The sequence below is a fragment of the Bos indicus genome, chromosome 2 (assembly GCF_029378745.1).
Source record: "Bos indicus isolate NIAB-ARS_2022 breed Sahiwal x Tharparkar chromosome 2, NIAB-ARS_B.indTharparkar_mat_pri_1.0, whole genome shotgun sequence".
NCBI classification, from domain to species: Eukaryota; Metazoa; Chordata; class Mammalia; order Artiodactyla; family Bovidae; genus Bos; species Bos indicus.
Window position 1 is genome coordinate 34,973,892 of NC_091761.1, and position 15,204 is coordinate 34,989,095.

Here is a 15,204-nt window from a genome sequence, read left to right on the forward strand (position 1 = left end):
GTAGCCTGGTTCCATGTGTATTTCTGACAGATGAGGTGATAAGACACTTATCTCAATTCATACTAGTTTCTACCTAATAAAAGGCAAAGCTGGGGTCTGAGCCTAAGACTTTTTGACTCCAAAGCCCATGTTTTTTCTACCATACTATGATGCTACAATATATCTCAGAAATTCTTAAATTCTTTGTACTTTAAGAATGAGAATGAAAACAAAGCATAGTCTTATTATTAAATTTTGCTAGCAAAATCACCCCACCAAATACTAAACCGTTTTAGATTATGTACTGCAAAAATCCATTCTTGTATTTCTAACATCTGCTATAATAAAATAGTTGACATGTGAAATTAAAGTACTAAGAGGATCTATTAAATCCTTATTCATTTCAATAATCAAGAACAGTGAGCTACATTTCAGTGCAGAGATATGTGTACTACTGTGAGGATCAAACAGTGGGGCTAATCAGGGCCTCCTTTAAATGGTACTCACCTTTATGCAAATTAGGAAGTACATCCTCTGGGTGGAAGACTTTAAAAAAAAGGTGCCCAAGTGCTCCAAGCAGACACAGCCGGGCTACAGAGTGAAGCTTAGGCTAGATTTCAGGTGCCAACTGACCTCTCATACAAATGATTTTATGCTGTGCTCCAACTGTATAATTTTACATAGTGGCCATAAAGCTAGTAATGGTATAGCCAAAAGATTCAGAAGTCAGCCAAATGGGCACACAGACAGGTCCACATTTTGGAGATAAACTGTACTGCTGAAAAACACAGTTTAGAACTTGAAGGCACTACCTACTTGATTTTCAATTACATTATTCAGATAAAAGTAGTAAAACTAACACAGGTAGTATGAAAGATTAGCAGGAACAATAATAAACATATAAATTTAATCCAAATGATATCCTCAAACTATCTTCTAATTTCACTTACTCACCTGCTGTGTGCCCCTATTACATTCATCCCAAATCATAAGTAAACTGGCCCCGTGGAGTCCTTCTTCCATATAAACCCAAAAGGCGCAGGCTCTTTTATTTAGCTTAGTGAAAAATGAATTTTCTCAAATTCACCAATCTAGTTGACACTGAATTACAAGTTGTGGCAGCATACACCAAATATAAGAGATTAGCTTTACCAAGGGGGAGACCAGCCTCTTCAAACGGCCAAGTTGAAAATGCCGTAGTATATCAGGCCAACAAAGAAGTTACATAACCAGGAAATTTTGGAACATCAATACCTAATTTTTAAATCTACACTTAACAAAACACATGATGGATTTAGAAAAATTTAGGCAATTCTTCAGTAAAACAGGATTTTGTCCTGAAGCTCATTCATTGATTATTCAAAACCTGCAACAATTTCTCACAGAAGCACTATTAAAAAGCAAGGTTCTGTTCTATACTGTTTATATTGTGGGCTATAAGCTTTCAGTGGCTGACCTGGGAAGCTAAATCACCTTTTAGAGCACTGTTTCTAGGACAATACATTTTAGAATTACTAAAATGGGACTTAGCTTATTTGCTTCGTGGATATGCTGACCCTTGTTTTCTTTGCTCAAAGGCTGTCAAAAACTTTCAAAGAAGGGAGTTCTTCCTAGGTTGATATTCAATATCCATGTAAGATGCTATTTATTTTAGACAGAGTAATCTGGAGAAGTAACTAGACAAAGAGGAGTTTTGAGATCCCACTGATTTGACTTTCAGTTTATTTCTATATTTAAGTTAATCTTTAGAGTAGAGCTTTATAATTTTGTTGGTATAATAGATCTGAAGAAAAGTACACCAATAATCTTTATGGTGAAATCATACTTTCTGGAAATGTCTAGACTACTCAGGAGAAATGAGAAGTTCTAACTTCATTTGCTCACTGTGTGGAAAACAGGCATATTATAAAACACACAGCTTATGAAATGTATAATAACCTATTTATAGGTTCTTGATAGGTTAAAAAAAAAGTTTCATGCTCTTAAGGCATATTTATTTAGATCTAAAGATGAATCTGTTTGCCTTATTTTACATTGATAAACTGAAAGTGTGCTGCTAAATATCATCCATTAAATCATACTTTAAAATGAAGCTTTCTTTATAAAAATAAAATAACTGAAAAGAAACAAAACATGTGCTTTGTTCCCTTTTGGGTGGAGAACTAGGCTGCAAATGGCAAATGCAGAAGGGATAATTTTTGCTAAATACTTTTTCATAAGTTTTGAATTTTGAGCTGTATATGTATATTATCTATGCCAAAATTAATGAATTAATGAATCTTCTAAATACAGTATAAAAGAAGGAGAAGCTCTGCTTATAGTTTCTACAACTCACGAGGTAACCTAGGCAAATCACAAATACGCTGGGCCTCAAGTCTCCTCATCTACAAAATGCCCACATGGTTCTTTCTAGACCAACTGATTTACAACTGCTTAACAACTACTGAAAATACTGTTTTTTGAAGAGTTTAATTCTGTTAGACAATGCAGTTGTACTCAGAGCTACACTTAAGGGGCTCACAAACCTAGTACAATGCCACCTATGCATCAATAGTTAGTAAATTTCCATGCAGCTGACAACGAATCTTCATACAAACTGTGACCTTTAAGGACTTGACATTTTGAACAATTTTTAGTCAAACAGGTTTAATAAAATAAATGTTTGTTAATTCTCAATTCTATACATTTGACAATATTGGTCAAATGTTCCACATACAAAATAGTATTACAGTTACAAACATTAACAGAAAACTCTACAGTATAGGCATTACACTTTTCCCTCTCTATCGGAAATGACTCTATTAGTGACTTCTCTTATTTAAAACATGAAAGTTCATATAAACTTTGTCTATTAGCTTTGTTTTGTTGTAGATACTTCAACATTGCTATTAGTGCTTAAAAGTAACATCTTCTAAAAGCAGTATGTTTCCCCGCAAAAAGTTTAAGAAATACAGAGAAGGAAAAACAAGAAAAAAATCCATAATCCTATTACCCAAAGGCAATCAATACTAACATTGTGGTGTAAATACATAGGCACAGTTTTTAATATATATTTTTTCAAAGAGGAGAACTTGTATATGTGATTTTATAATCTTTACCTTAAGGTATTTTGAACTTTCTTCTATATATTAAATAGTAGTTTACAATATAACCCTAATGTTATAGTAAAAAAATCAGCAAAGCATTAGCAAAAGCATTAGCAAACACCAGCATGAGGGCTGATGGTACCTGTCAGGTTGCTATTCCTACTACTTATAAGTTGGTTTAGGAACAAGATCCCTCTAAACACAAACTAATTTTCCTCCAAAATAAGAGGCATGGCCTTTCTGCAAGGTTTCTGATCCCTGAGGTACAGATTCTGCCAACACATCTTAAAATTCTATTATGAATAACACCATTCACTTCAAGTTCTTCTAGGTTGCTTTCTTTCTACCTTGTCTTAGAAAACTAATAAATTGTATTAAGGTGTGCCCTCGTTCTGTCACTTTTTGGCTTGATCCCATTTGAGTGTTTTAGTACTGGAATTGTCTCAAAACTGCAAAGCACCCAGATAGATATCTTCCTGATGGGTGCTATATAAACTGTGAAATAAATATATTTACAGATTTTAATTGGAAGGCAAAACAAACTAAGAAGAAATGAAAAACAATGATGCTATAGCTGTTATATACACAGGTCCCTTTAACTTCAGTTTGGAAAGCTTCATAAGGTTCACCTTAAATTACAGACTACCAGGTAAAAAATACAAACTGGACTGATGTAAAAAGAACCAGATTTTAATTATTTAACTACACTCAATTTTTAAGGTTAAACAGCAGTATTTAAATTTAAAAGACAGTATCTGCAACAGGTGGCTGTTGACTTGCAATTAGTAGAAACTTCTGGCAGAAACACACCATGCAGTAATCACAATGATCTTAAGACTGTGAGATGCTACTTAACCTTTTGCAAAAAAATAATGAAGCAGTATGATGCTATGGGGGTTTACAAGAAAGGTCATTATCACAGGCTAAACTGGTCCAATAATATATTCTCTTGGAACATGCAAGCATGGGCTTGTCTGTACCCAATCAAAAACACTAGTAGCTTATTTCATACTCATTGTACTTTGTAGTTTTCTCTGATGTCTAAAATAATTTTTTCAAAAGCAACACACCTCAATCCTTTGGGAAAAAATTTTTTTCACTTTGATGAAGGCTTCAGATGAGTGACTGCTGAAAAACTAAGCATCTGAAAGTATAAAGTTATCAAAGTATAGCCAGGCTTAACCATGGCTAACTGTCAAAGCCACAAGTCCCCAAAGACAACCACATGACAGAGCAAGGTTTCAGAAGTGGAGCAGCAATAGCCACTATAATGTCTCTGTCCTGTGTGTTCTGTTTAACCAAACATGGTATTTCTGTCCTTTTAATTAATCTTCAGAGAAGCAATTAACTATACGGACACAGGTTGTGGTACATTTAAAAACATATTAAAATAATTTTTGCAGACAATAAAGATTTGTGTAAAAACAATGAGGTATGTGAACGATACAAAGAAAACACTAATCACTCAGGAGGATACTAAGTGTCTAAATAACTTTAATAATGTGGCTGACATCACTAGAAAGAACAAGATACAAACTAATCGAAAGCAGTATGTAGCTGTGTCTTGTATGAATTGTTTTAAAAGAAGGGATTAAGCAAAAAAAAAAAGAAAAAAAGAAATATTTAAGTACTATTTAGGAACTGCTTCTGGGAACCCCTTAAAGTATACAGCAATGTACCATTAGGTACTAAGAGAAAAGGCTACTAACCAATCAATAATGATACTATGATACCTAATATTCCATTTAAACCCCTATCAGTCCTTTACTACACTGTTAACCAACAAAACTGTAAGGTACTCTCAAGATTAAGGATCTACTATGCCCCCCAAAAGGATGTCCTCAAACTGTTAGCAAAGTTTAAAGACATCACTAAAAGCGCACTCATATACAACAAATCTAACTTTTGCAACACTATTTTCATAAACTCCTTTTAAAGCACAAGAAAAATTAATTGCAAAACAAATTAAAAGACTAAGTATTGGATCCTAAACTGGTCATTTATAACAGGCTTTTAAAATGTAAAACAGTTTTAACACATAATCAAATACAGGCATTACCTGAATAGACGGCTTGTTTAGGTGACCCAGATTTGAGGTTGTTTGTCTTGGTTCATGTCCTAAGACCATCATATTAGCATTGATCAATCTGAAGGCATCAATAACAACCTGTAAAAACAAGGTGTCAGGTCATTTCTTTTTTAAAAAACAAGTGAGGATGCCAAGCAACAGTGGACAAGGCATGATCAACTTGCATCTGTTTCTGGCCTATTTCCAGAAAATCATTTAATTATAATATTAATAAAAAAGAACCCCTGCTGACTGTGCCATCAGCACACCACCCTCTATCTTGTAATGTAAGGTGACACCAATTATTGCAATTTTCATGAAGCAGTAAAGGAAAATATTAACTTTGCATCTTTATTATTGAAACACGTCATTACTAAACTTACACCAAACAGCCTTCATTGGTGTGCATGTCTGTCACCTAAATTTTACCTAATCAAAATGAATGACAAAGAGAAACTAAAACTGAAAGTGAGCACAAGCTAAGGGACCACATTTAAAGCCCAGCCCTGTCACATCAATTATACTACCACAATACTTGAAATGACAACAAAATTACAACCAGCAAGGCAGTTGCTCCACGTATTCTCTTCTAGTCAGATACCTTTTACTTCTTGTGACTATAAAAAACTTTATACCTTGTCTGATGGCCTTAAGTGTCCAAACCACTCTCAAGAATAAGAGGCACAATACAAGAAAACCAAGGTCATCTATGCTTTAAGTTAGGAACATGGTAAAGAATAATATAGTTCTAAGTTCAAAGTAAACAAATAACGATAGGTATTCTCTTTTTGCTGGGTGGATTCAACATTTTTGTAGAGAAAAACTTCAAATCCTTACATGATACAAATCATCAATTAGCTCTTATATAGTAAGAGATTTAACAAGAATCACCTATTATCTGAATGCTTTTCTCTGTTCCTTATCATGGATTTGAAAGAACTTGTTAAAGGTTTTAAATGTTGTTAAGTTTTATACAAAGAACCTGGGATCTCAAGACACATGTCTCTTTAAAGAACGTAAATCAATCACCTAGAGAATAAACTCAATACGTTCTTCATATAAAAATATCTTAAAGCAGGATACAATAGTATTTCTAGGTTTGCCTTTCAAAGTGCTAAACAATTGAGATTTATCAATGTTTCAAAAGCTGTTGTCAACTAGACTGTTTCTCATTTGTATAATTATTGTTTGAGGATACTAAGTTAAAAAAAAAATTCCAAAATAAGCAATTGGAATGTAATAAAGTCTGAAACACCAAGGAAGTATATTACTAAATGCTATATGCCAAGAACAAGACTGAAAGAAAGAGTCACTCTTTCTGAAAAGCTGCACGAAGGTATGAAAGTACACAAACTTAGCTCAAAGCACTATGACAAGGGACGCAGTCTAAGCCCTCTGTCTATTCCAGCAGCCAGATAAATAAATAAGTAAATAATCAACCTTGCCTTTTGCTTTTATTTCTAACAGTCTGAATTTCCCCAAAGATTCTTCTTGCCTTAAAATAAAACCAAGTATCCCCAGAACATGCATGATTTAAAAGTTTGTGAGAACTTTTTTCTTTTTATACAATAACTGTAATTCAGTCTTAATTTTCACATTTATGTATAAATAAATATGGCCTAGGTTTATATCTCTTGCTTACACTTAATTTTTTAAATATTTTTCATAAAGCAATAATAAAAGTAAGTACTACTATCAAGCATGCATTAATCAGATATTATCAGTTGTTTAAAAAACATATCAAAGTAAAATTTTCTAACATTTTCTACTAAAAAGCACATAAAAATAAGATAAAATGTAGGCCAAAGAAGGGAAAAGAGACTATTCTGATAGACAGAAGTACAACTTAAATAAATATAAAATTAAGAATTGATTCCCTAACCAACAGCAGTAAATAATTTAAGAGCAAGGCATCACTTTGGTCCAATTGTTTTTTAAAATAGTTTGATTCCAAATAGATTTCAATACAATTTATAGAAAAAGAAAACTCCTACAAAACTATGAACATTCCATTATATATCACGATGTATTTTTATATAGAATGCCTTCAAACGAAAGCAGCAAACCAGCTATTTTACAGGAAAAAGTCTCTATTATTTCTCTGGAATATTATAAACAGGTATGAAACTTCATAAAAAGGAAATGGAAATACCAGTTAAATAGATATTGTGACCAGTTAAAAACAATCTGAAATTTAAATTTTTTAATTCTTTTTAAAATTAAGAGAAAAATTCAAGAATTTAATATGCTGTTCCAACCTATGTGAAATTAAATGTTTAGACTGACAATTTCTGACTGACAATATGATAGCCAACAAAAAATGAATAACTACACCAAGATCAAAGGAATTTGCTGCCATCACTATAGCAACTGTCTTAAGGAAACTAACATGTTCAACAACCTGCAGACTAAAATTAGATTTAGCATGCAATAAAAAATAAATATGGCGATATAGTCTACATTTTAATTTCTATACAATTTTATAATTGCTTTTTGCACTGTGAGAATAAGTAAGTTTCTCCTTCAGAACAACTATCAAAATAGACTCATTAATGTCCGGTGCGCTAATGAGCAATGGGTGAAGAAGGTGTTAATTATGCCACACTAAGATTCAAGAAAAAGCCCTAGTGAGCACTTGGAGGTGTGTATAAGCTGAAGGCGCTTCTCCATGTTTATGTATTTACAGCATGATGCAACAGAATGACAGCAAAGTGGTCACTCCATGGATGAGGATGGAAATCTTAGATACAATATACTGAACAAAGAACCCCCTAGGATTATTTAAGGTATGGGAGGAGGGAAGGGGCAAAATCCATTTTTTCGAGCTATATGAATTTTCTGAATGGTATTTTTTAATCCCTATATACATTAAACCAGTTCAGCCTATGTCATAAGCTTATAAATCCAAAAAGTAATTTAGCCAAAAAACTTTGCCAAAAAACTCTCTCCTTTATATGTACCAACAAAAACTTCCAACCTAAAGTATGACAAATATTTTCAGGAATATGAGGCTAGACTTTTATAATTCCTTTCTGTGCTACAGTCCTACGCACCACGTTGAATCTCTGTTCACCAGCCTGACCACTTAATTTTTTCTGGTACAAGTGCCTTGAGACTTTTCAGAGGTCACTGCAACAGTAGACAGCTTATAACAAAACCATTAGCAGTTTGGCTAGCTTAGGGAAACCTCTTACTTTCCTTTTTTGTTTATTATCACTGCATGAATCTGCAGCATATGATAGTTTATAATTTCTCAGGCTTGTTAAATTCATGTTAAAGGTCTGTTTTCTTGTTGAATAAATTTTGTTCATATAATGCTGCCTATTTCATACACTCAGTCTTTAATAGCACCTTTGGTCTATGCGCAACTCACAGATCAAAACAGAGGACTAAAATAGGGGTTGATGATGCTATTTACATGTGTGATTCCTGCTGTCTTCTTGTTAGTAGCTTTAATATAATAGAAGACCTTGTCTGTTTTGTAATTAACACATCTTTACTGGAGAGATATTTGGAAGTGATTGCTGTGAATATACTGGTTAGTAAAATAAACACAATCACACACCACTTTCTGTTATCAGACAAATTTGTGAATTGTACACATTATACTCCAGATCAACAAACTGTGATATAACAGCCAAGTAGAAGACACATATTTATATAACCCTTTATTTTTCTGAAAATATGTATTCACTCTGACCTTGCAAATATAATTAGCTTGTGGGATGTGCAGATTTCAGTACCATGGTAGCTTTACTAATTGCAACTCTTGGAAATAGATACTAAATATTTGGAAGCTGCCAATACAAAATAAAAACTGCATCTTTTTTGTACATCTGTCTTAGCTTATAAAAGCAAAATAGTTTTAAAAACAATACTGTGTTCCTTATTTATTCCAAGCACCCCCAAGGGTCAAGGACCTATCATTTCATTTTAAAAATGAATCTGGTTTAGGACACAAAACTATAATTATTTTCAGATTCAGTTTAATCCATAATTTTTTGGCTTCTTTCATGAGTATAGTACAGTTTAGCCAATATGCTATTTATTTTTAAATTCATGTTTTCATATCAACTACTAGGTCACTGAAAGACTAGACTAAATTTCTAAAGCATCAATCTACAGTTTCCCAATTTGTACATTCAAAGGAGGCGATTTTTTAAGTAAAGCTTGTAAAATTAATTTAATACAAAGGTGTCTGAAAGAAAAATGCATAAGTACTTCTGGCAGTAGATACTATAATTCACAATTTCTCTCCTTCTCTCTTTTGTTTTTTCAACAGTAGCTGCATTTGGCATTCCCAACTGCCCTTATTTTGAAGTCAATGACTATGGGAAGTATTTATATATAAAATGAGCCAGGGGAAAAAAAGCTTGAAAAAAACATTTCAGACCTCAAAATCAATGTCAAACATCAAGAAAAGAAAAGAGTTACAATTCAATTATCAGTTAGGTTACATATTTAAACACATATAAACCCACCACCATGTGAAGTAGGTCTCTAAATGACTATAAAAATGCTAGGTGTGGAAAGAAAAGCAACACCCCATATCAAATATCCTTTATCACCTAGAAATGACCTGTTATCAACTGCTTAGGTTGTTTCTAGATTCTTTAAAAATTAAGGGTGCCTGTGACCTGGGAAGTACTGCTGGGGTTTGTGACCATTTCGTTACTTCTGCTGCCATGCACTGCCAGACATCTATAAGAGAAAAACATCTTATGTCTCTTGTAAGCCCACAGCATAAAAAATTCAAAGAAATCTTACTTTTTATGCCATTTCCAATGAAAAGCACTAAGAACTAAAACTGACTCATGCCAAATGCATATCACTGAATTGCTGTGATTTCTTAGTCTCAACTTTGCAACACGGAAATTATTTATAAAACGTCAATTTTAGTCCTGGAAAAGAAATTCCTGTGTGTATGTACATTTTCTTTCTTCATCCTTGGAGAATTGCTTATTGTAGCTAGAGATTTGTAGTACAACTTCCATATATTGGGAGAAAAGGGGGATGGAGTGTAACTAGCATAATGTACTTTTTTTTGACAAGTGAAGACATGCATCAAAATTCAAACAGTAAAGCCACAGTTCTGAATATATATACTTTAATGAAAACAAATCGATCTCTGGAAACTAGTATGGTGAAAGGTAATTAGACATTTTTAGATTCATGAAACTTTCTAAAAAGAATATAGTTAAGTCACGAAATAAAGTTTAGCAGAATTTTATAGTCTATGCCTGTACTCAGTATGGTATAGGTATTTAAATGCTTAAGACACTCTGTGGAGTCAGAATCCTGCCTAAGTTAGAATTCTGGTTCTATCACCTGAGTTAATTGAGCTAAGTTAACTGCTATTTGACTTTTCAATGTCACCATGTGCTCATGAATGATACCATTTGATGATAAATAAAACAATATTTGTGTACCTCTCTGGTGGCTCAGAGGTTAAAGCGTCTGCCTTCAATGCGGGAGACCCGGGTTTGATCCCTGGGTCGGGAAGATCCCCTGGAAAAGGAAAGGGCAACCCACTCCAGTATTCTTGCCTGGAGAATCCCATGGACGGAGGAGCCTGGTAGGCTACAGTTCACAGGGTTGCAAAGAGTCAGACACGACTGAGCGACTTCACTTTCACTTCCACCACTATGGTTCTTGGTGTTATTAACTGTGGCAGTCATGGACTTGCCCAGTTGGATCTCCTTTTAGTAGAACCTACTGCAGACATAGCTGACTCACAAACTTCAGATGCTATACTTTTGGATCCTCTGGGGGTTCCCCAGGACACATCTCCCTAGGGCTATTCCCAGTCAATGACTGGGCACACCCAGGGTATTACAAACACAGCCATTCCTACCAAATAAGGGGTTCTTCTAAAGGACAACAGTCCCAAGGACTCCCCAACAGCCTGGCTGAAACTTTCTTAGGAGTATGCTGCAGTATGAGGCTCTTCCTACTCAATCCTACCTTCCCTTTCTCCTTCTACACAGTCAGATTTGTACTGCTGTCTGAAGAGTCTCCCCTTTATCCATTAAAGGTGTTTCCCCAAATAAATCTCTTGCACAGACCAAATCCCATTTTGGGATTTGATTCTTGGAGCACTCAAACTGACACAGTAAACTAAGCAGAATATTGCTACTGCAGTACAGTGTTAAAGTTTAAGACATATTCCCCTAGGAAAATTTCTAAATAAAATAAAAAATGTAACAGCTATACTGAATATTTTTTTTTTAATGACAATATGCCTAGAATTTTGGTATTCCTCTATGATAGCTATTTCTAGAATCAGAGGTGACTAATAAACAGTGAACTTAAAAACTGAATTCCTCAGGGACTATTAATGAGCTACAAGAGACCAGCATCTCTGGGTCACTGGTTGGGTAACGAACTGAACATTACCAAATCTGTCGGTGGCTACCCTGACAGTCAACACAAAAAGGACAAGTGACTTCAGACTCCTGTTTAGTAGACAAAAGAAAGCAACACAGTTAGTATGTTTATTGACAGTTCCACATAAAGTAAAGAAATAAAAGGCTCCAGAGACTAAAAGCTAGGGCTCACCCACGTTAGAAAGGTAGTAGGGAGGGGATAACGGAAATAAAGGATTTACATACATTTCTTGTGCTTTAACATCACCTTCCAAAAAAAAATACAAATATATCCTTCAAATTGCCATTTCTCAAAAGGCACAGTCATTTTCATAGGAAAAAAAATGTAAAGCTCAATTACTTTGGTATGTATCCATTTTACATATTTTTACTGGGCTTATTAATTAAATATTGCATAAAAATTACACTAATACTCAACAACCAAGAGGTAGGCGCTAATATTCTTAATTTATGGATAAGGAAACTGAGGCTCCAAGGACTTGAATAAATTAAATGAGATGACAACCAGTAAGTGACACCACTATCATCTGTACATACACAGGATGCCAAAGCCAGTAGTTTTCATCACCACGTTATCTGATGGAACAGTTATCCTAACACAAAAGCAAAAAAAAGACCACTCTTAGATTCAGTTACATCCCAGCAAGGTGTGTGTCTTATGTGCCACCAAACATCCATTCCCCAGCAGAGTACTTGGGACCCCTAATACACATACTACAAAAAAGATTCAATAGATTATCTATTGAACTGAAAAGCTCCAAGAAAGCATTTTTGGTTACTAGTTTTTGGTTGTTTTGTTTGTTTGTTTTTGGCCACAATGCATGGCTTGTGGGATCTTAGTTTCCTGACCAGGGATGGAACCTGCACACCCTGCAATGGAAGCATTGAGTTTTAACCCCCAGACCACCAGGAAAGTCCCTTCCCCTTTGATTTGTGTTTAATTAGGAATAAAAACAGCACTGTGATGAACATTGGGGTACATGTGTCTCTTTCAATTCTGGTTTCCTCAGCGTGTATGCCCAGCAGTGGGATTGCTGGGTCATAAGGCAGTTCTACGGAGAAGGCAATGGCACCCTACTCCAGTACTGTTGCCCAGAAAATCCCATGGATGGAGGAGCCTGGTGGGCTGCAGTCCATGGGGTCACTGGGAGTGGACATGACTGAGCGACTTCACTTTCACTTTCCACTTTCATGCATTGGAGAAAGAAATGGCAACCCACTCCAGTGTTCTTGCCTGGTGAATCCCATGGACGGAGAAGCCTGGTGGGCTGTGGTCCATGGGGTCGCACAGAGTCGGACATGACCGAAGCGACTTAGTAGTAGTAGTAGTAGTAGTAGTAGTAGTAGTAGTAGGAATAAAAACTGCATACAGAAAAGTTATTTGGAATATAAGAAGTGGCAGCAGGCATCAACTGAAAAGCTTACTAGTAGTCTAAGAATAACCACTGATTATTATTAGAATAATGATCAACTATGACTTAGAAGAAAATCTACAACCACAGTCAATTCTACCCTCCTGAGGAAATTAGAGAGATAACAACACGCTGAAGCAGACAAAACTAAGTCCTAGGCTCAGAAACATCCTTACAATTAAGAAGGGTTAATGTCAAATCATTTGAGTATGATCTTAAGCAACTAATATATATGGGCTATGATATAAAGTTACAGGTTCCATTTTCCGGTACAACACTGGCATTAAAACAGGGAGCAGTTCTTAGGGCCCTGTGTGTCCACTGCATGCCTGGCACACAGTGTGATCGATAAATGTCTGTTGAATGAATGACCAGGGTTCATTAGATTGAAGATAGAAAAGTACTCAAGAGGCAAAAGAGTCAATAAATAATATTTTTATAGATAATAGGACATTGTTTTAAAGGTTTTCATGCATCTTTACAGAAACAGTTGAATTCAAACTAATTTGAAGCAGATTTCTATCACTCAAATGCATAGAAATTACTAAACAACAATAAATTCGCCCACAAATTGTATTATTAATACAGAAGTTTGAAATTAAAAGAATGACACTTAAGAACTGTTAGTTGTATATCAGATTTATATTTAGAATTTTAAACATAAAATTGCTTTAACATTCTTAGCTGACAATTTCTGATTATATAGATAAATTAGTGTTCTAAACTATTAAGTCTAGCAGGAATAGTATATGCATATTAACACCTAAAATATTTTCTTAGACATCCTCACAGATTATATCTGCATGTTATAAAACTTCAAATTGATACTAAGAGTGAAAAACAGGGCACAAACAAAAGATAATATAGTAACTAAACTTGTTCCAAGAGCTGGATGAGTATGCTCACAAAGCTATATTAGGAATAGAAATAGAATTTTTATGTGTCCTATTTTCTATTTTTCTCTTTCAGCCTGGAAAAGTAGGCAAAGAAAAGGTGTGTGTGTATACAAAATTCGAGATAAGGACTATTCAGCCCTTAAATTAACTTTTATGGGATACTGATGAAAAGAAAATCTTATGAATAATAGCTAAATATATTCTACTAGCTTTAAAAGACAAATGACATGACAAACTTGAACACTAGCTCTGATTACACAAAATTCAGATTTATCAAGGCTAATGTCTATGAAACACTGGCTCACTGACCTTGTCAATCTCATGTTTCACTCATTTAAAATAAGACTCTATCATCACTAACATATACAAATTACTTCCTAAATCTCACAAAATTAGCTGCAGTTTTCTTACATGTTAAGTCAGAATTGGTAATAGCTGACCACTGACACACACATTCCTTGATTTTATTTTATAACCACTTATGAAAAAAACTATTTTTTGCAGACACTGCATGAATTTCAGGACAAGGAAAAATTTCTCCCTTATCTTGTGGGGGACACAACATTTAGACGTGTGTGTGTGTGGGGAGGAGACAACATTTAGACGTGTGTGTGTGTGTGTGTGTGTGTGTGTGTGTGTGAAGTCATTTCAGTCGTGTTTGACTCTTTGCAACTCTACGGACTGCAGCCCACCAGGCTCTGTTGTCTATGGGATTCTCCAGGCAGAATACTGGAGTGGGTTGCCTTGCCCTCCTCCAGGGGATCTTCCCAACTCAGGGATCGAACCCCATCTCCTGCAGCTCCTGCCCTGCAGGCAAATTCTTTACCACTGAGCCACACTGGGGAAGCCCACAGACAGATGAATAAAACACAAAATGATTTTAATCACGTCAATTATCTTAAAGGCCAGAATTTTAACATAATATATTCACATTCTTTTTTCATCAGCATGCCCCAGAGAATATGTTGGAAAAACACTAAGTGTCCAATAAAAAAATCAGCTGAATCAGACGACTATTCCTAAATTAGTCTGAGTGTACAAAATATAAAAAGGGAACTTTTTCATTTCTTTTGTAGCTGTTACCTTCACCTTCCTAAAGTGAGCAAATTAGTAATTAATTTATACACTTATTCTTAAAATTTTCAAAAATATTCAGATTCTATTTTTAAAAATATGCTAGTCATTTTTCCTCTTAAGTATCAATTATTTTAATCTTTAGAATACTGAAGTGACATTTATTGCACATCTTCAACATGCATGTGCACAGAATATATACATCACTTCACAATATTCATAACACTATGAGAGTTACTAAAATCCTTCTTTTACAGATGAGAAAACTGAAGCTCAAGAATATTAGATAACTTACTCAAGGTC

At 34.5% G+C, this 15,204-nt stretch overlaps 1 protein-coding gene across 2 annotated transcripts in view; it reads right to left on the reverse strand.

Moving 5' to 3' along the window:
• Positions 1-15,204, reverse strand: part of PSMD14 (proteasome 26S subunit, non-ATPase 14) — a 107,434-nt gene that overhangs the window by 19,442 nt on the left and 72,788 nt on the right. For both annotated transcript variants that reach the window (XM_019971867.2, XM_070804295.1), the window contains one exon: positions 5,125-5,232. In XM_019971867.2, the coding sequence (XP_019827426.1) occupies positions 5,125-5,232 (108 nt within the window). The remainder of the gene's footprint in view (positions 1-5,124; positions 5,233-15,204) is intronic.